The 26,887-nt window shown below is 35.1% G+C and overlaps 2 protein-coding genes across 2 annotated transcripts; both read right to left on the reverse strand.

Moving 5' to 3' along the window:
- Nucleotides 1-1,785: 1,785 nt before the first annotated feature.
- On the reverse strand, nt 1,786-4,076 carry LOC107944737 (probable 2-oxoglutarate-dependent dioxygenase AOP1). The gene is made up of 3 exons (XM_016878572.2): nt 3,631-4,076; nt 2,788-3,106; nt 1,786-2,232 (listed from the first exon to the last, which is right to left on the reverse strand). The coding sequence occupies exons 1-3, from the start codon at nt 4,005-4,007 to the stop codon at nt 1,945-1,947; spliced, it is 984 nt and encodes a 327-aa protein (XP_016734061.2). The 5' UTR covers nt 4,008-4,076; the 3' UTR covers nt 1,786-1,944.
- Nucleotides 4,077-18,490: 14,414 nt separating this feature from the next.
- On the reverse strand, nt 18,491-26,730 carry LOC107937185 (probable 2-oxoglutarate-dependent dioxygenase AOP1). Its single transcript, XM_041109489.1, has 3 exons — nt 26,298-26,730; nt 25,090-25,408; nt 18,491-18,973 (listed from the first exon to the last, which is right to left on the reverse strand). The coding sequence occupies exons 1-3, from the start codon at nt 26,672-26,674 to the stop codon at nt 18,701-18,703; spliced, it is 969 nt and encodes a 322-aa protein (XP_040965423.1). The 5' UTR covers nt 26,675-26,730; the 3' UTR covers nt 18,491-18,700.
- Nucleotides 26,731-26,887: the final 157 nt, after the last annotated feature.

Here is a 26,887-nt window from a genome sequence, read left to right on the forward strand (position 1 = left end):
AAAATGCTAATTTAATTAAAATGGGACAATATTTAAATAAATGGACTAAATTAAAATGGATTTAAAGAAATTACCAATAGCCCAAAGTTATGGGCTTGAATTTTGGGCCTTTTTCTTTTTCTCTTTTTTTGTTCTGTTTTTTGGGCCTGCTGCGAATTGAGCCTGCTAAGCTGCTGTTGGGCTGCACCGGTCTGGGCCTCTGCACTGCTAGGCTGCTGGGCAGAATTGGGCCGAACACCCGCTGGGCCAAGGGGATAGGCCTGGCCTGCTATGGGTGGCCTGCTCTTTGCTGAAAATGGCCTGCACTTTATTCTTTTTTTCCCTTTCTTTCTTCCCCTTTCTTTTCTTTCTTTATTTCTTTTTTCTTCCTTTCTTTCTTCCCCGATCAGTCCCCCCTTTCGTGTTGCTTTCGTCGACGGCGATCTACTTCCCACCAACGGCCGACGGTGGCGCTCACCGTGGTCTTCCCTTTCCCCCTTTTTCTTTTTTATTCTTTGCTCTTTTTTCTTCTTTTTTTCTTTTTGCTCGCTTTTTTTCCTTTTTCTTGCCTCTTGGTTGTCTTGCTAGGTACCGGGGTGGCGCGAGTGCGGTGGCGGGTGCGGCGGCACGGGCACGACGGTGGTGGTGCTCCCTTTTTGCTGCTGTTTTTGCTCTCTTTTTGCTCAAAATTTGCTTTTTTTCTTTCTTTTTTTTTTGCTCCCCCTCTTGCTTTGGCTCCCCCCATTTCTTCTCTTCAATTTTTCTTTTTTAACCCCCAAATTTTGTCTTCTTCCTCTTTGTTTGCAGGTGGCAGTGGAGCAATCATGGCCTAGGGAGGCTGCTGGAGTAGCTCGGCTGCCGATTGATTGATTTGACAAGTCTAGAAGAATTAAATTGTAGAGGGCGCAAAGTTTATGGGGCAAAAATGAAATTTTAGGAAAATATAGGGCTAAAGTGTAATTTATAGAAAGTTTAGGGGCTTAAGTGTAATTTACAAAATATTAGGGGTCAAGATGTAATTTTTGAAAAATTTAGGCTAAAATGTAATTTTTGAAAAATTCTGGAGCTAAAATGTAATTTATTTTTTGTATTTTTTTCAAAGTTTTATTATTACTATTAATATTTAAAACATAAATTAAAAATGGACTAAAACCTAAGTAAGCCCAAAATTAAATCTTAATGGGCCCAATTATTGAGCCCATACGAGACCAAACCGGCCCAAAACCCTAACCGGGCAAAATTCAGTGATGACAATTATTACCAAAATTTACGAGAAGAGCACTAGCTTACCATTCCCAAATTTTTAGGGAAAAGCAAGACATGATGTTCCAAACTATTATAACTTGTTTTTCTTAATTATTTAGAGCAACTTGTGGTATTATTAGTATTATTGTTATTTTAAAATTTTTAGAGAAACCTTCTAGCATACTATTTTCAATTTTTTAAGAGAAAAATTGTCATATTTTTCTATAATATACTTACTTTTATACATGAATTTTTCTTTTCTTTCTCTTCTCTTATGAAAACAGGTGGAAATTTAAGATTGTTTTCTTTTTCTACTGAATTTTAATTTTTACAAGTATATAACTAAATTCTTCTAGAGAACTTCTTGTTTAGAATAGTTCTTTCTCTATATAATATTTTTTTCTTCCCATAAAGAATATTATATTTTAAGAAATTGTGCTACCAAAAATATCTCTTTTAGAAAGCTAATTATTGTTTAGAATAGTTTTGGTTCAATATGAAACCAAAAATGAAATAGGAAATTAAAGAAAGTTAGATAGAAGCTTTTCAGACAAAGAACAGTTTTTTGGACTCTTTAATTATTATTTATTTATTTAAAAGTTCAAAGGACAAATCAGTGAACTCCATTATACAATCACACAAGTAACCATAACATAGTAATACAATACGAGAATGCAGATCTTGAGTATAGGACTCAATTTATTATTTGTAACTGGGATTTTACTTGTCCATATGGCCATTGGAAACTGGTGGTGAGAGAGCAGCAAAGTCATAGAGCAGCTGGCCACTATCAATGTGCCTTGCTGGGTTTGAGAAGGCAAAAAAGAAGAATTTCATGAAATCAAAGTCCTTGAAAAGTTGAGGATGTTCCTCATCTATAAGCTCTTTGGGTGTCTTGATTATGGTACCCTCATTTGGCATGATAAAAGCTGCTATAGAAAAACGATCTTTGTCTCCGCTCATCATCACTCTGTGATTCGTTGATTTCAATCTCCCATTACTCCATGCCTTCAATTTTCAAAATCAATATCAATAAGTATTCACATCCAACATTATTTGCATGGTAAACAAGTTATTCAAAATTTGAACATGAGATTTAATATAAAAACATCAATAAGTACTTTATAGTAATTGTAGGTTTCGATTATATCTGTTCTTTTTGACATAATGTTTAGAATTACATATAGTCCTTCCCCAACACATTAATAGAATGATAATACGCTTTAACCCACAAACAACCAAAAAAACGAAGTCAATGATTGTGAAAAGTGAATTCTTTTCGACTAAATGGTTAAAGAGAGTATTAAGGAAAAGGGAAAGCTTAAGAATATCAAAAGGTTTTTGAGGAAAAATAGTAGCAATCAAATTCATTAAAAGAATATATATTTTCTCAAAATCTCAAACAACACAAAAAAAACTAAAAAATAATTAAGTTTTATGATTTTTTATGTGCTTCATATTTTAACAATTTGTACTTATATTTTATATTTTATTAATAAAGATGATACAAATTAATGTATTAATAAATTAAAATTTGATTACTAACCATATATATAAACATACCTTGAGAGGATCTCCAACCATGAAGACAAAAGAAGAAGGAGATAAATTAGTCAGCTTGATCCATTGACCATCATTGACCTCAATTTCCAATCCTGGAATTTGATCCTCACAAATTATTGTGCTAACCGGTTTATCAGTATGAGCAAAGAGTCCTGTCTCATACTCCCCCGGTGGAGGGGTCGTGTATTTCATCATCCGCATTGAAGTTGTGTAGTTTATCTTCAGTGAGTCCTCTGATAATCCATAGCTATCAATTATCATTAACAAGATTAACTTGTTTAGCACCTCCAATTGTGTTCCCATGGTATGTATAGTGTCACTGGGACAAAAGATCAAATAGTGGGCATGTTTTGTTAGATTCTGAATTTTGTAAGGTTCCAAATCTATAATTCTAATTATTTTATGAGTTCATAATCCAAATATGTTATGTGAAAAAAATTATAATTCTAAGTAATTTATGAATTCACAATCCAAATATGTTATGTGAAAAAGAAAACAACATGCAAACCCATAAAATTTTTTTTTAAAGTTGTAGGTGTTAAGGGTTATTCAAATATCAAATACGATATTAGAGTTAGAGTCAGAGTCAAAGCCGGACTTGACATTAAGTCTTTAGTCACTCTATTGTGATTTAGTTGACAACCTAAAATTTAATCTAATTATTTATATAATATCAATACCTATAATCCATTAGCGTTTCCTAGACATCTATTTTAATAAATAAAAATAGATATGTAAATTTAACAATAAAAAGCCAATAACTCGAATTCACTCAACTTAAACTATAAATTATTAAAACCAACCCAACCTGTGAAATTAGAAAAGTCAAAGAATTGTTGTTACCAAAAACGTGGGTGACCTTCGGGCCACATAAGTTGAGCAAAGTTTTTAACAGAATCATAGTTGGAGACATCTCCAAGTCCAAAGCCTTCATACAACAAAGAAACTTGAGTGCATGGTCCAACCCAGCCATGGTAAGGCAGGGGACTAGTGTTCTTTTGTTTCCTCTCCACTGGGACCTCAACTAGTTCTTTCATCAACCTAAACATCTCCTCTCGAACTTTCGTTGAAATCGTGTCATATACCACCTCAAAACAACCGAAAATCTCACAAGCCTCTCGAACTTTCTTGCACAATCGGTACCACCCATTGGTTCCTCGCTCCAAATCCGATGAACGGAACTCAATGACTGGAAACTCAATCTTAGCGTCAACACTCATGTTGGTAACTTTTTTTTATACTCTAAGGAAATGTTTCCTTGAACTAAATGATTCTGTAAATCAACTTGGTTCTCTTTACATAGGGATTTAGGTCTATTTATAGCCTGTAAATTAACATCTCTTTCAACTTCCCAAAATTTTTAATTTGATTATCCAAGCATAGCAGATGAAGTGGTTGAATAATAAAAATAAAATAAAAGCAAATATAAGGAAGAAGCAGATCAAGTGGTTGATTATTCAAATTACATCAATTAAAAAAATTACTCGATTATATAATAATTCAAAACTTGAGTTTGAACTGCTTAATGAGAGTTCGCTGTAATATAATAGAGTTGTAATCAGTAATTTAATTTTTTAATTGAATGGAATGGAATAGAACTGTAATAGTATTATATAAATAATTATGTACGAAACTCACAATAGACAATTATATGCAGGGTTTTTAAATTCCATCGTACAGAGTACGGTACGTAAGTTTTATATCAACACTTGAAGCGGTTGAATAGTCAAAATTTTGTTTTTGCATGAAGATTACGTAATGAGAGGTGCACTGCACCGGTCAAAGGTATTACGTCAAAACGGACAAGTATTCAGGAGCAGAAAATGTTTACTAAACCTTTGATTTTCCTCCCATGAGTAGAATTTGTTGGAAAAGAAATCATGACTCATTTCAGCAAAGACATTTTAAAAGATTTGATTCTATGTAAAAACAATATTAGAGTTTATTTCACATGAATATAACAACGTGTAATCAACGTGTGCACTAGTGAAAACAAAATTCAAGTTTAATTATATACACGAAATTTGAATTATAATTTATATGTATGTGTAAAGTTTTAATTTTGACACAATTGTACACAGTTAAAAAATAAATACATATATTTATTTTTATATTAAATTAATATAATTATTTGAGAATGTAATATATTAACATAAAATAATATTATTTACAAATTATAAATATTATTTTTGCTTGCGTAACATGTCCATTCACCTTTAATAAAGAAATTCTTGACGCAATCAATGACAATTATTGTGCACTAGATTAATCTAATTATATGACATTTATTAACAGACAAAAAAATAATGTCAAATTTGTACGACCTTACGCATAAATCCATCCTTAATTTTGATTGCCTATCCTCCCCTCTCCGTGCTTATTGGAAATTATATTTGGTATCATACATATCTAACACATGCATGTGAAAAACATATACAATCCGTGCTCTCTATAACTAAAATTCATAACAGTTATTGTTTAGAATAATGACGTTTCAAAAATAGCTATGTTTAGAAAAACTATTGTTTGGAACAAATTGTATTTAGAATAATTATAGTTTTTCGGAAGAGCCATTATTGAGGAACAACTCTTATTTAGAACAACCTCTACATTGAGAACAACTATGTTGAGAATAATCCATGTTTGGAACAAGTCAAAATAACTATTATCCAGGAACAACTCTCATCCAAAAACAACCATCATCTTGTGTTTCAAGAGATGTTCCACGAAAAATGTTTCACATGGTACCGCTTCACCAAAGTAGAAGAAATGGAAGTAACCTCAGAATATGACAAGATTCTTGGATTATCTTTGTAGCAGCCCAATTTCGCCCGGCCCAGGCAAACAAACCCAAAATAACCCAATTACAAACCCAAATCAGATGGCCCAATAAATACCCAAATCCCAACCCACCTAAATCAAACCCAATCAGCCCAAATCCTAAAAAAGAAACCTAATCCCCCTAACCCTAGCCTAGCGCCGCACGTCCCTAGCTCTGCCACTGCCGCACCGCACGTCCCCTCACCCACTTGCTCCATCAACGTCAATTACCTGCAACAAAGAAGAAAACACGCAAGCAGCAATAACAGAGAAAAATAGAAGCAAAATCGGCTATAAAGAGGCCGAATATCATCTTTGTATGGCCCCCTTCCGATTTTTGTAAAAAACAAAAAAAACACATTAACAGAAAGAAATAAAAGAAAAAATAGATTCAAGGTTATTTTTTTCTATCAGATTTGCATTTCTTTTTATTTCTTTTTATTATTTTCTTTATTTTGTATATTAAATAAAAAAAAAGAAAAAGGAAAGAGGCCGCACCTACTCGCCTGTGGCTCCGTTGTCGGAGGACCTCTTACCGTTGTCGGAATCAGTTTCTAGGGAGGGATCTAAAGCCCTCGGTCCTTCGGGTTGTTGGCCGAGCTTTGGTGCGCTACGATGGGAGGGCCGAGTAGCCCATTTCCCTTGCCGTCGGCCTAGGGCCACGATGGCGGTGCGCCGGAGGCCGAAAAGGCTTTAATGGCCGGAGTTTTGATAGAAGGGAGGGGAGGGGTCGTCGTTTTTTTTTTTAAAAAAGCAGAGGAGAAAAATTGTTTTGAATTTTTTTTGTTTCTCTTCAACTGAAAAATGAATTTTTTGTAAAAAAAAATTAGTTTTAATGTGTTAACAAAACGGCGCCGTTTTAGTCCTCCATGACCCGCGCGCGACCCGACCCGCTCCAGGGGCGATCCGCGCGTTTTCATGAAGTGGGCTATTTGCGCCCCTGGTCCCTCCATGTTTTATGAATGTTCAGAGCAGTTCCGCCCTTTTCGTTTATTTGCATTTTGAACCCCTGAATCTTGTTTTAATGTTTAATCTAATCCTTTTGCTATTTTGTTTATTTTTCTAACAAATTTCATATTATTATTATTATTATTATTATTATTATTAGTTTTATTTCCCTTTCATTTAGTCGTTGCAATTTTATTAACTAGTTATTATTATTATCATTTTAATTTTACCTTCATATGCATATATATACATACCTACATACTCTTATATTTTATAAACCTGAAGTATATATACATGTCTTATTCTTATTTTTGTAACTGTATGTATACATATATATATTATAATATATATACATCTGCATATTTTTTATAATTTATTATATATATGTACGTACCTATATATATATATATACTTTCTTATAGTTGATAATTGTGATATACGTACATATGTATGTACACACATATTTGCATAATTTTTATGTGTAATAACTTTAAAATATATACTTACATACATTTTTCATATTTCCATTATTTTTATATATACATATATATATCTTTTCTATCTTTATAATTTTACTCATTTTATTTATTTATTTATTTACATGTCCATTATTATTATCTTTTTGTTTGTTTATTACTTATTATTTTGTATGTTGTCGATTTATCCTTTTTTATTTATCGTATTTTATTATTGTTGTTCGTATTATTTATGCTCACATTATTGCATTCATTAACATTTTGTTATGCATATTAATATCCTTAAAAAATATATTTCAAAATAAGGCAATGTTTTGCGTTTGGAAATTCGAGAAAACATGCCCTAAGGTGCTGGGTGTCGATTTTTCTCGTTCAACCAAATGGCTTAATATCCTTTTAAAAAATTTTAAAATAAGACAATGTTTTGTATTTGGAAATTTGAGAAAACATGCCCTAAGGTGCTGGGTGTCGATTTTTCTCGTTTAACCAAATTGTCAGATATTCTCTTGAATTTTAATCCATGCCATTCGAGTTTTTTTTTTAAGGATCGTATTTTAAATTTCTTTAAAGTTTTCAGTTTTTCGACACTAAGACATTAAGTAATCAACTAGGTACCAATTTTGGGCGTATCGAGGGTGCTAATCCTTCCTCGTGTGTAACCGACTCCCGAACCCGTTTTTTCTGAATTTCGTGGACCAAACTTGTTGTTTTAATAAAATTAAACCGTTTATTTAAAACAACCAGTTTTCAAGGTGATCCAATCACACCTTATAAAAAAGGATTGGTGGCAACTCCCGTTTTATTCGTTTTCGTCAAAACCCAAGTCGATCCCGTTTTTCATCCAAAAAATGGTGTCAACAGCTTGGCGACTCCACTGGGGACCCAAAAATAAGAGAGTCAAGCCACGAGTTGATTACTTTTTGTCTTTTTGTCAAAAGTCGAAAATTTGATTTAAATATACGATCCTCTCATTGCATTTCATTTGTTTTGAGTTATAGTCTTCATCATGTTTTGTATTTTAAATTTTTATATCTTTCTGCATTGCATTGCATGACCGCTGGTCACACCTTTTAAGTGGGAGTGAGAAGCTACTCCTTCGTGAGGTTTTCACCTCCGTGCAGGATAGTGGATCGCTTTCGGGATACATCCATACCTATGTCTTCGTGAGATTTTCATCTCCGTGCAGCCATAGGGAAATGTATTCCCCTGAACCGAACTCGGTCTGTATGAACCTATAATGGGTGAAGATCGAGGAATCTGTTAGTTCGGGTACCTTATCTTTAGAGCCAAACCTCATATAGTGGACTTAGGAACTTAACCTAGGTAGAGCCACTCCAAATCCCTAGTATTTACCTGATTAGGTATTTTTTTTTCCGTGCTTGCTTATGTTTTGTTCTAACCCTTCTTGTTGTGTTTTGATTATGATTGCATTACATTACATTTGCATCTTAGGAAAGAGATATTGATTCAAGTTCGATTACTAAATTAGAAAGCTTGTCATGGAATACGGATTCCTTGATAAAGTGGAAAACAATACGACTGCCCGAATATATTCTGAGAAACACAAGAATGGCGATGGAAGAGTTCGTGATCCTACTTCGTGGCCTGAGGATTCAAGGCAATTGTCTAAGAGCCTTCAACATTCCACTCCCTTAAAGAAGCTGACGAGCCTTATGAAGATGGGCAGATGATGGATCGCGACCAAGATCAAGAAAATGAGCTAGCAGTGGCATTTATTGAAAATTGGCGAGATTACCTCAAACATGCGGGTGAAGAAAAAAGGACCGATGTTTCTTGGAATATGACGGTGAGGCCGTACATGTATCCGTTTTATGTAAGGGAATTTGCTTTCTAGAAAAGTTTCCTAAATGTAATTGAATCAGAATCAACGTCTCTTTAGGCATTCATTTCATGCATTTGCATTACATTACATTACATGCATTGAAAGAGTCTAAACGAGTAAATTTATTTCAACTAACCTGGAAAACCAACCAACCAAACAAAGACTAGAGAAATGGAACGAATGTTGGAAAAATTAGAGCGAATGCAGATTCAGATGCAGGAGAAATTAACTGAATTTCAACAGGAGATGAGAGATCAGATGCTAGAATTACGGAGAACTATGATAAACCAGTTTAACCGATTGCTAGCTGAAAAGTCAAAAGAAGTGAAAGACCCGGTGGTTTACTTTGGGGTTGATAATGAGGATCTTGTCTATTCCTTAGATTGTACTCCGACAAGTGTCCAGGTTCAGCCAGATGGGCGTCCACAAGGAGCACTTTTTACTGTCGGATCCCAATATTATCAGACTGGTACATCGACACCAGTGAATTGCCTGACAGGCTTAGAATCCAATTTGAGGAATGATTTAGCTAGTCCTGTTGCTAATCTAGCCGAAATAAAGAAGATGAGGATAGAATACCCAGATACTACAAAGGCATTAGGGAAGAAGGCAAATAAAGAGGATAATGCAGGCAGATATAACAAAGGGCCACTCAAAACCAATCACTATAGGCCGGCCAAAGACAGAAACCACCAGACATCGGAATCCTTTAAAGCAAGAACCTGGGGTGAAACCAGGTACTGAGAAGCTCCAGTTCACATCAATTCTGATGTCATATAAGGAGTTGTATCAAAGCTTATTCGATGCGCATGTTGTTGCTCCTTATTACTTAAAACCCATACAACCCCCCGTATCCCAAATGGTATGACATGAACGCACAATGTGACTACCATGCGGGAATTACGGGGCATTCAATAGAGAATTGCATTGCCTTCAAGAAGCTAGTCAAAAAATTCATCAACATGGGTATTGTCAAGTTGGGTGATTCATCTAGTACAAAAAACCATCTACCCAGTCATGTTGACAGCGGGATAAATGAGATGTATGAAGCAATGTTGGCAAGTGTTCACACCAATGGCATACATGAAGACAAAAAGGAAAAGGGACATTGTTAGATATCCGCCCTTATAACCCTGGGAGTGTTATAAACAATTAGACTGCAGAAGAAATCCCTGTAGTTATCAGGGTTTATTTAGAGTAATGTTCAGAACATTTTTGTTGTTTTTAGCCTAAAGCGATAGAAATTCCTTTGTGAAATAAGCTAATGTCTGAACGTTATTATTCTAATAAAATACATCTTTGCATTCACTTTTGAGCCAATATTCTTTCATTCTTTTTGAATAATTATGTCTGATTATTTTTCTTTTGGATTTTCTTCCACATCATTCATTCATTCATAATCATATTGTATAAATAATTATTCATAAATTTATACTTTCTTTTGTATATTCTTTGGTACTTATTATGAGTCATTGGATATCAATGACGTGAATGACTCTGCTACAGACCCAGATTTTCCTTTTGAGCGAGGCATGTGTTCAGAGGGATCTTAGAGCTTTGAAAATGACAAAGATTGTAGTTTATCTCCTGACTTGTTAAGGATGGTTGAATAAGAGGATAGACAGATCCTACCTCACAAAGAATCATTAGAAATTGTGAGCGTGGTAAATATTAGAATTGACCTGATTGCAGAGACGAAGCAACACCTTATTGAGTGACCTCTAGGGTTCAAAGATGTCTTCGTATGATCATACCAGGATATGCCCCGGGTTAAACGCCAATAATAAAACCTGTACAACAGCACGATGTCAGAAATTTACAGTGCGAACGATGCAATTCTTTACCGGGGCAATGCCTCTCTCGTTGAGTCAGCATAACTTTGCCTATTTGAAGTCGAGTTTCCATCCTTTCAAGATGTTGTTGGACTTTATCCTGATTAAAGAGGAAGATCCAAAGTTCTCTGTCGTAGTTGCGTCCCAAAAGGGCTCTATGAAAGAAATCTAGTACCTAAGAAGGTTTTTCACATACAAGAAGAAAGTGGAAGATCTTATGTGGAAGACTTTAGAATAACATTGATTCTAGTCGAAAAGCATGACCAGGACTTTCCTGATCTCATGAGTTCAAACTCAAGAAAAAAAGAGAAGAAAAAAATAAAAAAATCAAAAAAATCAATCAATCAAAGCCAAAAATAGGAGAAAAAGAAAGAAGAAAAAAGAAAAAAAAGAAAAGGAGAGGTCAAGGCGAAAACCCACAAAGGGCGCTTTAATCAAAGGTGGATCTCAGTTGAAAACCCGAAAAATGGCGACTCAAATTTTGAGCAAGATGGGGCATGGACATCACCATTATCGAAAAATTCTAATGGGCATTGCTTCATTTTGAGAGGCTACTTCATGAGCCAAAGTCATCGTATGCCGATACAGAATTTCAGAGAAGAGGGTATTGGAGAATGCATTGAGCTTAAACTATAGCACGATAGCTGAGGTCTCAAATTAACTTAGAAGTGGACACCATGATTTTTCACTGAAGTTCCTAGAGTTGAACATCGAAAATTGAAGGAAAATGACTGAGACTTACAAGGATTGACGTGAGAAATTACCATTTGCCCTCATTGTTTGTCGAACATCGGTACTGGGGCAACACCTCTCTTTTTGGTTTACAGGATTGAGGTAGTTCTACCTATTAAAATCTCCTTATTGCTTGTTGAAGAGATCCAATCGCAATGTGATCAGTTGGCCCTAGGAAACGGGTTAAATGCTATTCATCAGGGTCAGATGTACCAAAAAATAAATAATATAAGCCCATAATAAACAGGCTCGTCTCAGAGAATTCCACAAGAGGGCTGGATGTTGAAAAAGATTCGTCCTTAACGAAAGGATTCTAAAGGGAAATGAATGCCAAACCAGGAATGTCCCTATGTTGTAAAGAAGACCATTTTTAGAGGAGCACTGATCCTGAGTGAGATTGCTAATCCTATAAACTCTGATCCAGTCAAGAAACACTTCGTTTAAAGAGGAAGGAATGACCAAGGTGAAAACCTGCAAAAGGGCACTTTGAGTAAAAAAAAAGGGTGAAAAAAATGAAAAAATGAAAAAGTAAAAATAGAGAGGCTAAGGGGAAAACCCGCAAAGGGCACCTTAGGCCAAAGGGGATTTGAGTTGAAAACCCGAAAAGGGCAGCTCAAATATTGATCAGAATGAGGCATGAAGTGATCAGATTAGGGGCATGTGGTGATCTTGCTATGCCTGAATCAACAGGAAAGGATAGGCGACATCTTGGGGGCATCGACAGAGCACTGTAGATCTCCTAAACACATGTCCAACTCAAAAGGGTCTTCATAAAGTTTGTATAGAGAAGTTCAAGCTGCGATATCTGGGGAACCCAATTCTCATATTATTTGTTGTTCTTGGCATATTTCATTCTTTTCCAAGATACACGTTCCTAATCAATTTCTTTGTCATCCTTCTTTACTATTTTTGATAATTTGTTCTTTCGAGTTATGCTCAGAACCAACTTTATTCTTATCTATTGTTATGACCTTTTTGCAAACATGTTGCATTGGAATAATGATTAATGGACTAATAAAACTTTCACAAAGGAAGTTTTGCATATTACTCTGAAAAGTTTCTAAATAATACAGGAACCTGAAACAGGACTATTGTTTAGAACACACCAAACTTAAAGGTTGGAAATTTGAGAAGGAATAGTCTAAATTTAGACTCTCTCTTTGGATTTTTGTTGTCAAATGTATTGATTGACAAGACGTCATGTTGGCGACAAAGCTTAAATGAACAAGCAAGCAATGATCATCAAGCAATAGTAAGAGCTTACCTCGGAGAAGAGATCATTTATTTGCACATGAGAATGACACCTTGGGAATGGTCTGAGGAACTAGAATGATTTGCGTCCTGTATCCTTGAATTATGATAGGAGAATATTGAGGAAAGGCCACATATTTCTACTATTGGGTTGCAGTGGGAGAATGATGGTACAAATTTTGTGTCCTAGTGGATTTCACAGTGGGGGCAATCTGACTGAAGTGATGCTTTGGAGAAGTCGGTCAAGTGAGAAGACGTTGTAGCACGTCAGTCACAAAGCCTTAATAAACTTTGAGTAATGATAACCTCGGCAGGATCATTCTCGGAAAAATAAAATTTTGCATTCATGCAAACACCGTTCACACATGTCTAGTTAGGAGCATTTGATTCATTTTGATCATTCCATCCTAATCTTTAGGCATAATTAGGTTCATTATACAAGTCATGTTTCCCAGAGAACAGATCAGTGAAGATCGAAAATAAAGCCTTGCCTTCATTGGTTGCAGTGGAGCTGGTTAAAGAAGCAGATCTTGCCTTCTTGCGTTAACAGCAAAGCAGATCGAAAACAAAGCCTTGCCTTCATTGGTTGCAGTGGAGCTGGTTAAAGACAAAAGATCTTGCCTTCCTGCATTGACGGCGAAGCAGGTCAAAGACACAAACCTTGCCTTTCTCGGTTGTGATGGAGCTGGTTGAAGACAAAAGATCTTGCCTTCCTGCATTGACAGCGAAGCAGGTCGAAGACACAAACCTTGCCTCCCTCGGTTGTGATGGAGCTGGTTGAAGACAACAGATCTTGTCTTCTTGCATTGACAGCGAAGCAGGTCGAAGACGAACCTTACCTCTCTCGGTTGTAGTGAAGTTGGCTGAAGAATTTTAGATCTTATCTCCCTGAGGTTACAGCGGAGCAGATCGAAGACATAATCCTATCTCTCTGAAGTTATAGTGGAGCGGATTAAAATAAAAGATCTTATCTCTCTGAAGTTACAGTAGAGCAGATCGCACCAGGTCTTATCTCCCTGAGGTTACAGTGGAGTAGACCGAAGACTTTCAGATCTTATCTCCCTGAGGTTACATCGGAGCAGATTGAAGACATAATCCTATCTCCTTAAAGTTACAGTGGAGCGGATTAAAATAAAGGATCTTATTTCTCTGAAGTTACAGTAGAGCAGATCGCACTAGGTCTTATCTCCCTGAGGTTACAGTAGAGTAGACCGAAGACTTTCAGATCTTATCTCCCTGAGGTTACAGCGAAGCAGATCGAATACATAATACTATCTCCCTGAAGTTACAGTGGAGCGGATTAAAATAAAGGATCTTATCTCTCTGAAGTTACAGTAGAGCAGATCGCACCAGGTCTTATCTCCCTGAGGTTACAGTGGAGTAGACCGAAGACTTTCAGATCTTATCTCCCTGAGGTTACAGCGGAGCAGATTGAAGACATAATCCTATCTCCCTGAGATTACAGTGGAGCGGATTAAAATAAAGGATCTTATCTCTCTGAAGTTACAGTAGAGCAGATTGCACCAGGTCTTATCTCCCTGAGGTTACAGTAGAGTAGACCGAAGACTTTCAGATCTTATCTCCCTGAGGTTACAGCGGAGCAGATCGAAGACATAATCCTATCTCCCTGAAGTTACAGTGGAGCGGATTAAAATAAATGATCTTATCTCTCTGAAGTTACGGTAGAGCAGATCGCACCAGGTCTTATCTCCCTGAGTTACAGTAGAGTAGACCGAAGACTTTCAGATCTTATCTCCCTGAGGTTACAGCGGAGCAGATCGAAGACATAATCCTATCTCCCTGAAGTTACAGTGGAGCGGATTAAAATAAAGGATCTTATCTCTCTGAAGTTACAGTAGAGCAGATCACACCAGGTCTTATCTTCCTGATATTATAGTGGAGCAGACGAAGAATTTCAGATCTTATCTCCCTGAGATATCAGCGGAGCAGATTGAAGATAGTAATCCTATCTCCCTGAGATTACAGTGGAGCGGATTAAAATAAAGGATCTTATCTCTCTGAAGTTACAGTAGAGTAGATTACATCAGATTGAAGCCAGAGATCTTCTCTTTGAGATTACAGCGGAGTAGATTTAAGCTAGTAATCCTATCTCTCTGAAGTTACAGTGGAGTGGATTAAAATAAAAGATCTTATCTCTCTGAAGTTACAGTAGAGTAGATCACATCACATTGAAGCCAGTAATTCTATCTCCCTGGATAGCAGTGGAATAGATTGAAGATTGCAGATCTTGTCCCCCTACGTAATAGTGGAGCAGATCAAAGACGATGAATCTTATCATCCCAAGATAGTAGGGAAGTAAATTTAAACCACGAATCTCGTCCCCCTAAAGTTACTGCAAAGAAGATTGAAGCTACAAGTCAAATCTCCCTGAAGTGCAGTGGAATGGATTGAAGCAACAAGACACAGTGGACTGGAGTGAAGCTACTTGAAGAAAAGCACCACGACAAGTCCAAAACAGGCGAGACCGGGCAAAATTGGCCTTTCTTGGTCTTTGCTCTATTCTCGTTACACGACAACGAGCAAAGAGGGGCAGTTGTAGCAGCCCAATTTCGCCCGGCCCAGGCAAACAAACCCAAAATAACCCAATTACAAACCCAAATCAGATGGCCCAATAAATACCCAAATCCCAACCCACCTAAATCAAACCCAATCAGCCCAAATCCTAAAAAGAAACCTAATCCCCTAACCCTAGCCTAGCGCCGCACGTCCCTAGCTTTGCCACTGCCGCACCGCACGTCCCCTCACCCACTTGCTCCATCAACGTCAATTACCTGTAACAAAGAAGAAAACACGCAAGCAGCAATAGCAGAGAAAAATAGAAGCAAAATTGGCTATAAAGAGGCCGAATATCATCTTTGTATGGTCTCCTTCCGATTTTTGTAAAAAACAAAAAAACACATTAACAGAAAGAAATAAAAGAAAAAATAGATTCAAGGTTATTTTTTTCTATCAGATTTTCATTTCTTTTTATTTTTTTTATTATTTTCTTTATTTTGTATATTAAATAAAAAAAGAAAAAGGAAAGAGGCCGCACCTACTCGCCTGTGGCTCCGTCGTCGGAGGACCTCTTACCGTCGTCGGAATCGGTTTCTAGGGAGGGATCTAAGGCCCTCGGTCCTTCGGGTTGTTGGCCGAGCTTTGGTGCGCTACGATGGGAGGGCCGAGTAGCCCATTTCCCTTGCCGTCGGCCTAGGGCCACGATGGCGGTGCGCCGGAGGCCGAAAAGGCTTTAATGGCTGGAGTTTTGATAGAAGGGAGGGGAGGGGTCGTCGTTTTTTTTAAAAAAAGCAGAGGAGAAAAATTGTTTTGAAATTTTTTTGTTTCTCTTCAACTGAAAAATGAATTTTTTGTAAAAAATAATTAGTTTTAATGTGTTAACAAAACGACGCCGTTTTAGTCCTCCATGACCCGCGCGCGACCCGACCCGCTCCAGGGGGGATCCGCGCGTTTTCATGAAGTGGGCTATTTGCGCCCCTGGTCCCTCCATGTTTTATGAATGTTCAGAGCAGTTCCGCCCTTTTCGTTTATTTGCATTTTGAACCCCTGAATCTTGTTTTAATGTTTAATCTAATCCTTTTGCTATTTTGTTTATTTTTCTAACAAATTTCATATTATTATTATTATTATTATTATTATTATTATTATTATTAGTTTTATTTCCCTTTCATTTAGTCGTTGCAATTTTATTAACTAGTTATTATTATTATCATTTTAATTTTACCTTCATATGCATATATATACATACCTACATACTCTTATATTTTATAAACCTGAAGTATATATACATGTCTTATTCTTATTTTTGTAACCGTATGTATACATATATATATTATAATATATATACATCTGCATATTTTTTATAATTTATTATATATATGTACGTACCTATATATATATACTTTCTTATAGTTGATAATTGTGATATACGTACATATGTATGTACACACATATTTGCATAATTTTTATGTATAATAACTTTAAAATATATACTTACACACATTTTTCATATTTCCATTATTTTTATATATACATATATATATCTTTTCTATCTTTATAATTTTACTCATTTTATTTATTTATTTATTTACATGTCCATTATTATTATCTTTTTGTTTGTTTATTACTTATTATTTTGTATGTTGTCGATTTATCCTTTTTTATTTATCATATTTTATTATTGTTGTTCGTATTATTTATGCTCACATTATTGCATTCATTAATATTTTGTTATGCATATTAATATCCTTAAAAAATATATTTCAAAATAAGGCAATGTTTTGCGTTTGGAAATTCGAGAAAACATGCCCTAAGGTGCTGGGTGTCGATTTTTCTCGTTCAACCAAATGGCTTAATATCCTTTTAAAAAATTTTAAAATAAGACAATGTTTTGTATTTGGAAATTTGAGAAAACATGCCCTAAGGTGCTGGGTGTCGATTTTTCTCGTTTAACCAAATTGTCAGATATTCTCTTGAATTTTAATTCATGCCATTCGAGTTTTTTTTAAGGATCGTATTTTAAATTTCTTTAAAGTTTTCAGTTTTTCGACACTAAGACATTAAGTAATCAACTAGGTACCAATTTTGGGCGTATCGAGGGTGCTAATCCTTCCTCGTGCGTAACCGACTCCCGAACCCGTTTTTTCTGAATTTCGTGGACCAAACTTGTTGTTTTAATAAAATTAAACCGTTTATTTAAAACAACCAGTTTTCAAGGTGATCCAATCACACCTCATAAAAAAGGATTGGTGGCGACTCCCGTTTTATTCGTTTTCGTCAAAACCCAAGTCGATCCCGTTTTTCATCCAAAAAATGGTGTCAACAATCTTTACTATTGGGATATTCTAGAGAGATTAACTTGGTAGATCAAATATGGAGGCAGTTAAAAGTTTTCCTCTAACATTGAATGTTTTTCCCTTCTTTCAGAAATATAGCGAATTCTTCATCATCACCATCACCATCACCAACAAAAACTCTTCATCATCACATCTTAACCATTAATGTCATTGTAACTAAAATTTATTTCATTATTCTCATTAATTGCCGACTTTGTAACTTTCATTTTTTGAGGCATTGTAAGAAGGAGCTTTTCACAATTGATGTAAGGACTTTTGACACTTTAGAATTCTGATTCTCAAAGTTCTCTTTAAAATTCTCCCAATTTATTTACTTTGCTTAGCTATATCTTCAGCCACTTTTCCCTTTCTCCACCGTACCAATCACCACCTGTCACTGAGTTCAGTGTTACCAAATTTGCTCCGATCTTCCTATCTGCCTTCTTCCGGTACATCTCATTCACTTACTTATAACGCTTCCTCTCTTCATCAAAACAACTCTCTACAATTCCAAAACATTGTCCTATTACTTGGATGGCTGTCTTCAATCGTCTTCCACATGAAGATAAATATATAATTAACCAAGCAAAACAAGGATGGTGCACTTGGTTAATATATATATATACACGGTACTTAATATAAAATTACGAGGTTGAATATTAAAATTTCATCAATTAAAAAATTGAAAAAAAAATTAAAAATCTATTTTCTATAATGTATCAAACCGGACAACTTATTTATTCTCCATAAATTGACGAATATAATCTTAAATTTTTATCTATGATTTTATTTATTCTCCATAAATTGACATATGTAATCTTAATTTTTCTCATTTCCTTAATATGAAAAATAAATGATGAATTCATTTGGCGTAAAAGGAAACAAAAAATGATATAAAGAAAGTCAGCTAGAAGATTTTCATACAATAGTAAATGGAACAGTTTTTTGGACTCTTTATTTATTATTTATTTATTTAAAAGATAAAAGAACACATAAGTGAACTAAATTACACGATAGATTTAGTAACCTTAGCACCATACAATCACACAATTATAACTAACCTCAACATAGTAATACAACACGAGAATGCAGATCTTGAGTATAGGACTCAATTTATTATTTGTAACTGGGATTGGACTTGTCGAAATGGCCAAGATTTTAACTGGGAACTGGTGGTGAGAGAGCAGCAAAGTCATAGAGCACTTGGCCACTATCTCTGCTCCTTGCTGGGTCGGAAAAGGCAAAAGAGTAGAATTCCATGAAATCAAAGTCCTTGAAAACCCGAGGATGTTGCTCATCTATAAGCTCATTGGGTGTCTTGATTATGGTACCCTTATTTGGTAAGACAAAAGCTGCTATAGAAAAGCGATCTTTGTCTCCTCTAATCAGTACTCTGTGCTTCGCTGATTTCAATCTTCCATTACTCCATGCCTTCAATTTTCAAAATCAAAATTGATAAGTATTAATTTTATGATAAGCATTCACATTCAATGTCAATAGTCTAATATATATTATGAGCATGATAAACAGGTTATTCAAAATTTGAACCGGTGATTTAGTGTAAAAACATCCATAAATATTTTATGGTAATTGTTGACATCACTCTACTTATGATTTCTTGCTTGGGTTGTTCTTTAATGGATTGGTGGCAAATGTTTATGGATTTATGCGGGCTTATGTTGGAGTTTGTTTTTAAAGGCTTGTTTCGTGAATTGGAGATGAGTTCTTCATGAAGCTGTGAGATTAATGGGGTGTGTCTTTGTTTGATGGGGAGTTGGGGTCTAGCATTGACTGCCTAAGTTTTCTTTTTTGGAGTTTGTTCCCCTTATTTTGGTGTTTGATTTTGTTGCATCTTTTTGGAGTCATAAGTTCAACGAATTGTTGAATATTGGCAATATCCCACATTAGGAAAAGATAGAAATGGAGGGGGTTTGGTTTGTTATATATAGAACCCCTCCCCCTTTGGTTGTATCATCCCAAAATCTTCTCCTTTGTAATATTTCTAGAGGAAATATTAATTTGGTAGTGTCCGAGGACGTAAGCTAAATTGGCCGAACCTCGTTAAAACTCTGGTATTTTATTTCTTATTTGTTTGCTTTTATTTAATAGCTTTATGTTGGTTATATTTATTTAGTTATTATTGCTATAAATATCTAAGTGAGTTCTGTCTAGTTGTTGGGTTTTAAGCGGGACCATTGTGACCCCTCCAATTTAACTGGGAATTTTCTTAGTATAATTGTTGGCATAATAATTATCTAAATATTTCTGATAATATTGTTATTAATATTATCGTCGCTTCCGCAACAATTGGTATCCGAGCCAAGGTTTTGTAGTATGCTCTGTGTTTGCAGCTTAGTCTGATCTTACACATCAGAAACATTTCCGAAAGCTTGTGGGTATTCCGCATTTGGTGGCTATTAAATAGAAGCTATGGCAAAAATGACAGAAGAAAAACCATCCATATCAACAACTTCCACTTCGTACATTTTGTCGAGGGTTGGAACTGAAAATACGAGATTTGCAGTGGAAATTTTTGATGGACCAGGTCATTTCGGCATGTGGCAAAGCGAGCTTTTAGATGCCCTCTTTCAACAAGGTCTAGATATTGCCATTGAGGAAGAAAAACCAGAAGGGGTTGATGATAAAGAATGGAAGACCATCAACCGATTGGCATGTGGTACAATTCGATCATGTCTTTCCAGAGAGCAGAAGTATATATTCAGTAAAGAGACTTCTGCAAGTAAATTGTGGAAAGCATTGGAGGAGAAATTCCTGAAGAAGAACAGTCAAAATAAGTTGCATATAAAGAAAAGACTGTTTCGTTTCAGTTATGTTCCTGGTACCACAATAAACGAGCACATTACCAATTTTAATCAGCTGGTGGCTGATTTGTTGAATTTGGATGTGACTTTTGAAGACGAAGACTTGGCGTTAATGTTGTTGGGATCGCTTCTAGAGGAGTTTGAGTACCTTGAAACTACTTTACTTCATGGAAAGTCGGAAGTAACTTTCAATGAAGTAACTGCTGCATTGTATAGCTATGAACTACGCCGAAAGGATAAGTTGAAAGGTTCAAGTGAAGCAGCAGTGGAAGCATTGATAACAAGAGATCGTCAGGAAAGTCAGTCTAAGGGGAAGAGAAGAAAGTCCAAAGGTCGAGTTGTTGCCAAAGATGAATGTTCCTTTTGCAAAGAAAAAGGACATTGGAAGAAAGATTGTCCAAAATTGAAGAAAAAAGGGAAGACTCCGCAAGATGCAAATGTTGCAGAATGCAATAGTGAAGCAGAGTCAGACTTTTCTCTTAGTATGACATCTTCAACATTACATGCAGATGAGTGGATCATGGATTCTGGTTGTTCCTATCATATGTGTCCCATTTGGGAATGGTTCTTTGAATTTCAAAAACTAGATGGAGGGGTTGTTTACATGGGTAATGATAACACATGTAAAATAGCCGGGATAGGTTCAATTAAACTGAGGAGTCATGATGGATCTACTAGAATTTTGCGGGATGTACAATATGTCCCAAAGTTGAAGAAGAATCTCATCTCTTTGAGGTCGTTAGAATCTAAAGGCTTAGTTGTGACAATACGAGATGGAGTTCTTAAAGCAACTTCAGGAGCATTGGTGATGTTGAAAGGCATAAGAAAGAACAATCTATATTACTACCAAGGTAGTACAGTGGTCGGGACAACAGCAGCAGCAATTTCGAGTACCAAGAAGGACGCTGAGGCAACACAGCTGTGGCATATGCGTTTGGGCCATGCTGGTGAAAAATCCTTGCAAACTCTAGCCAAGCAAGGATTATTGAAAGGTACAAAGACTTGCAAACTTGAATTTTGCGAGCATTGTGTTCTGGGAAAACAACGAAGGGTGAAATTTGGCACTGGGATTCACAATACTAAAGGTATTCTGAATTATGTGCATTCTGATGTATGGGGACCGTCCAAGACTCCATCACTTGGAGGAAGACGTTATTTTGTCACCTTTATTGATGATTTTTCCAGACGAGTTTGGGTGTTTCCTATGAAGAACAAAGATGAGGTGCTTGAAGTTTTCCTTAAGTGGAAAACTAAAGTTGAAAATCAGACAGGAAGGAAGATTAAGGTTCTCCGATCAGACAACGGTGGAGAATATAAAAGCGATCCATTCCTGAAGATATGCCAAGATTGTGGCATAGTAAGGCACTTCACTGTAGGTGGAACACCGCAACAGAATAGGGTGGCAGAGTGTATGAATCGAACGCTTGTGGAGAAAGTTCGATGTATGTTATCTAATGCTAGATTAGATAGAAAGTTTTGGGCTGAGGCTGTGACGTACGCTCAACATCTCATCAATCATTTGCCATCATCTGCTATAAATGGCAAGACTCCTTTGGAGAAATGGTATGGAAAACCTGCTACTGATTATGACACCTTGCGCATTTTTGGTTCTATTGCATATTATCATGTGAAAGAATCAAAGTTAGATCCAAGAGCAAAGAAGGCTCTATTCGTGGGCTTCAATGCTGGTGTTAAGGGATATCGTTTGTGGTGTCTAGAGGCAAAGAAGACGATAATCATAGGGATGTTACCTTTCATGAATCTGCCATGTTGAATAAGGTAAATCCAGAAGGAGTGAGTAGTACTTCGCAGCAGGTGGAGTGTACTCCGCAGCAGGTGGAGTTTGAGCAGAGTGTGGTAATTCCAGCAAAAGGTACCACTAGTGATTCTTTATTGGCAGATGCAGAGTCAGATGAGGAAGAGGTTTCTACCCAAGAACCTCAACAGCAATCAGAGCCAATTGCAGTCAGAAGGCAGAGACGAGAAATTCAGAAACCTACTCGTTTCACTGACATGGTAGCTTATGCACTTCCAATTGTTGATAATATTCCATCCACTTACACCGAAGCCATTCAGAGTTTAGAGAATAATAGATGGTTAGGTGCAATGGAAGAGGAAATGCAATCTCTAGAGAAAAACAAGACGTGGAAGCTGGCACAACTACCAAAAGGGAAGAAGGCGATTGGTTGCAAATTTGAAGACACTATTGAAGTTTGTGTTATGAGAAGATGTTCGAAGATGTGGAATATCGCCAAGGTGGAGATTTGTTGAATATTGGCAATATCCCACATTAGGAAAAGATAGAAATGGAGGGGGTTTGGTTTGTTATATATAGAACCCCTCCCCCTTTGGTTGTATCATCCCAAAATCTTCTCCTTTGTAATATTTCTAGAAGAAATATTAATTTGGTAGTGTCCGAGGACGTAAGCTAAATTGGCCGAACCTCGTTAAAACTCTGGTATTTTATTTCTTATTTGTTTGCTTTTATTTAATAGCTTTATGTTGGTTATATTTATTTAGTTATTATTGCTATAAATATCTAAGTGAGTTCTGTCTAGTTGTTGGGTTTTAAGCGGGACCATTGTGACCCCTCCAATTTAACTGGGAATTTTCTTAGTATAATTGTTGGCATAATAATTATCTAAATATTTCTGATAATATTGTTATTAATATTATCATTGCTTCCGCAACACGAATAATATTCATTTACATTATTATTGTAACGACCATGTTTTGACTCGAAATTAGGTACAGTGATGGATCGGGTTTGGAATTAGTGGAGAATTTTTGAAATAGAACAAATAGAGACTTTGAGTATGAAATTAGAAAGTTTTTAGACCCGATAGGAAATTAGAAAATACTCCTTAAATAAGAAAACTTAAAATAAAAGCATTGACTAAATTGAAAGAGTAAATAAATTGTTGTGGTGAAAGTATGAAATTAGAAAGTTATGAGAATATATGGAAAATGTGGAAAAAGGAAAGACTAATAGGAAATCTTACCAAGTAAAAATATGACTCATACATGGAATTGTAAATATGATTGAGGGTAAAATGGTAATTGGTCAACTAGATATTTATAGGCATAATTATAAGGAGTCTTAGTGTAAAGATGAATAGCTAGGGGACTAGATAGTAATTTGACCATTTTTAAATAAAAATCATTAGATTTTTCAGTAGAATTGTGTAGAAAGGAAGAGAAAAAAATGAAAAGATTATCATCTTTCTCCACAAGCAAACCGTCACCCCAAAATTTCTCTCTATCAAAACTTTAAAGGAAGAGAAGAAGATTGAAGATCAAGTTGAAGGAAAAGGGAAAGAGTTGGCTAAAGAGTAAGAAGGAAGAAGAATCTATCATCCAAATTTTTGGTTGTATGTACTTCAAGTATTTAACCTTGTTTAAGCTATGTTAATTAGGAAATTATGTAAATTAAGTAGTTTAATTACTAAAATCATAATGTTTATGTGAAGTAATTATTAGAGGAAAGTAATGTAAATATTATAATCTTAATTTATGTTGTGCAATTTTGGTAGTTGTGGTGAAAATGGAAAAATGACTAATTTGTAATGAAATTAAAATATGATATGATATTTCTAGAAAAAAAATGGTTTTAGATGAAAGAATGTGAAAGTTGTGGTGTTGTGTGTGATAAGTGTGAATAAGATTTACAAATCATAATTCTTGCAATTAGGACTAAATTGTGAAAAGAATAAAGTTGTACCAGTTTATGTTAAATGAATAAATGTAATGGTCTGATGATAAATAAATCTCATGTAGATGAGTCCAGAATTATTAGGATATAGATAGCATGCCATAAAGGAAATCTAGTGCGCTTATTGTTACATAAAATGCATTAATTTGTCTCTTCTGTATATCCTAAGTGTTCAGCTAGCTTACATTGGGCTATACTATCATAAATTTGCTTAAAATCAATAAAGGATTACGGTAAGTAACGATAAGTACAACCTTGGTAAATGTATTGAATATTAGGGATTAAATTTATATGAAGTATGTATTTATAGAATAAATATTATTTATTTTTATTGGTTGTAGATTTTCACATATTGAAATATTTACTAAGTCTTTACAAACTTAACGCGTTAGTTTTCCAACAAGTAGGTACAGTTGATCCTATTGGGCTATTATCGAGGTCGAAGGCATCCCATCTCATCACCACCCCCAAGTGACAAGAGGGTATATATAAATTTTGGAGTCAGTATGGCATGTACATAGGTACTTGGTGTAAATTTTTGCTAAAGTGACTAATATGCAGACTTTGAGAAGTTGAGTTAGTTTGGTGCATAAATGAAATACGTTAATACTATTGAATTGAGTTTATTATTAAGAGTTTAAAAATCTATGTATTTGTGATATGATTCTGTAGTAATTGTGGTGGAAATTGGAATGTTTTGGATTGAATTGAATTGATTTTAAATGTTGAAATGATTCAAATTCTTTGTAGGGGTTTTTAACAAAATTTTCAAATGTTTTTGAGCAAATTTGACCCAAGGTATCGTTACCAAGGGTCAGATTATTAAAAGAATCTATATTTACTTTTCTTTCTCAAAATCCCAGACAACACAAAAAAAAAATTAAAAACTAGTTAAGTTTCATAAATTTTTATATAATTGATATTTTAATAATTTAGCAGTTGTATTTTAAATTTTATCATATAAATGAAGTTTTAAGTAAATTAAAAATTGAATATAAAGAATATAAACATACCATGAGAGGATCTCCAACCACGAAGACAAAAGAAGAAGGAGATAAATTAGTTAGCTTGATCCATTGGCCATTGTTGACCTCAATTTCCAACCCTGGAATTTGATTCTCACAAATTAATGTGCTGACAGGTTTATCAGTATGAGGAAAGAATCCTATCTCATTCTCCCCTGGTGGAGGGGGCATGTATTTCATCATCCGCATAATTGTTGTGTAGTTCATCTTCAGTGAATCATCTCCTAATCCATAACTATCAATTAGCATTAACCAAATTAACTTGTTTAGCACCTCCAATTGTGTTCCCATGGTATGTGCAATGTCACTGGGACAAAAGATCAAACAACAGAAATGATTTGTTAGATTCTAAATTTTGTAAGATTCCAAATCTATGATTCTAAGTACATTATGAGCTGGGGCGAATCTAGGGGGTTGGTAATGAAAAATTATTATTCAGGCCCTTTAAAAATTTTAAAATTTTAAATTAGTAAAGGTAAAATTATACTTTGGCCCCCTAAAATTATAAAAATTTAATTTAATCTTTTAAAATTTATAAAGATATAGACTATAAAAAATTAAAATTTCATTCACCCCCTAAAAGATTGTTCTAGCTTCACACTTAATTATGAGTTCAAATCCAAATATGTTATGTGAAAAAGATAAAAACTTGACTCTGGAGCTAATACACGTAGCCACTCTTAAGAGGTAACCTATATAAAAATTAGAATCCCCTCTCCTATTTTCTTACTACAATTTCTTTCACTAAAAAAAATCATTCCTAAAAAAATGTCCAATAAATTAATGAAAGGAAAGGAAACAAACCCATTAAATTTCTTTTTAAGTTGTAGGTGGTAAGGGTTATTCAAATACAGAATATGAGATTAGAGCCAAAATCAGAGTCAAAGTCAAAGCCAAACTTAATTACGAGTCTTTAGTTAATACAGTGTGATTTAGCCAACGACTCAAAATTCAACCTGAATATTCATGTAATATCATGACTTATAATCCCTTAGTGTAACCTGGACATCTATTTTAATACATTAAAATAGATTCGTCAATTCTATATATAAACAAATTAATTTAATTAACCCGAATTTAAACTTAACTCAATTTAACTATAAAAAGTCATTAACTCGAATCCCTTTAACTCAAACTAGAAATTATCAAAACCAATACAGCCTGTGAAATTAGAAAAATCAAAGAATTGTTGTTACCAAAATCGTGGGTGACCGTCAGGCCACATAAGTTGAGCAAAGTTGTTAACAGAATCATAATTGGAGGCATCTCCAAGTCCAAAGCCTTCATACAACGGAGAAACTTCACTGCTTGGTCCAACCCAGCCATGGCTAGGCGGGGGAAGAACGTTCTTTTGTTTTCTCTCCACTGGAACCTCAACCAGTTCTTTCATCAACCTAAACATCTCCTCTCGAACTTCCGTCGATATCGTGTCATACACCACCTCAAAACAACCGAAAGTCTCACAAGCCTCTCGAACTTTGTTGCACAATCGGTGCCACCCATTAGTTCCTCGCTCCAAATCCGATGAACGGAATTCAATGACTGGGAACTCAATCTTAGCATCAACACTCATGTTGGTAACCTTTTTTTTATACAGTACTCTTTAAGGAAATGTTTCCTTGAGCTAAATTATTCTGTAAATTAACTTGGCTCTCTTTACATAGGAATTTAGGTCTATTTATAGCTTGTAAATTAACCTCTCTATCAACTTCCCAAAGTTTTAATTTGATCATCAAAGCATTGCACATGTGGTTGAATATTCAAAACAAAATCAAAACTCCAAAAA

The sequence above is a fragment of the Gossypium hirsutum genome, chromosome D13, assembly GCF_007990345.1.
Source record: "Gossypium hirsutum isolate 1008001.06 chromosome D13, Gossypium_hirsutum_v2.1, whole genome shotgun sequence".
In the NCBI taxonomy this organism is placed as follows: domain Eukaryota; kingdom Viridiplantae; phylum Streptophyta; class Magnoliopsida; order Malvales; family Malvaceae; genus Gossypium; species Gossypium hirsutum.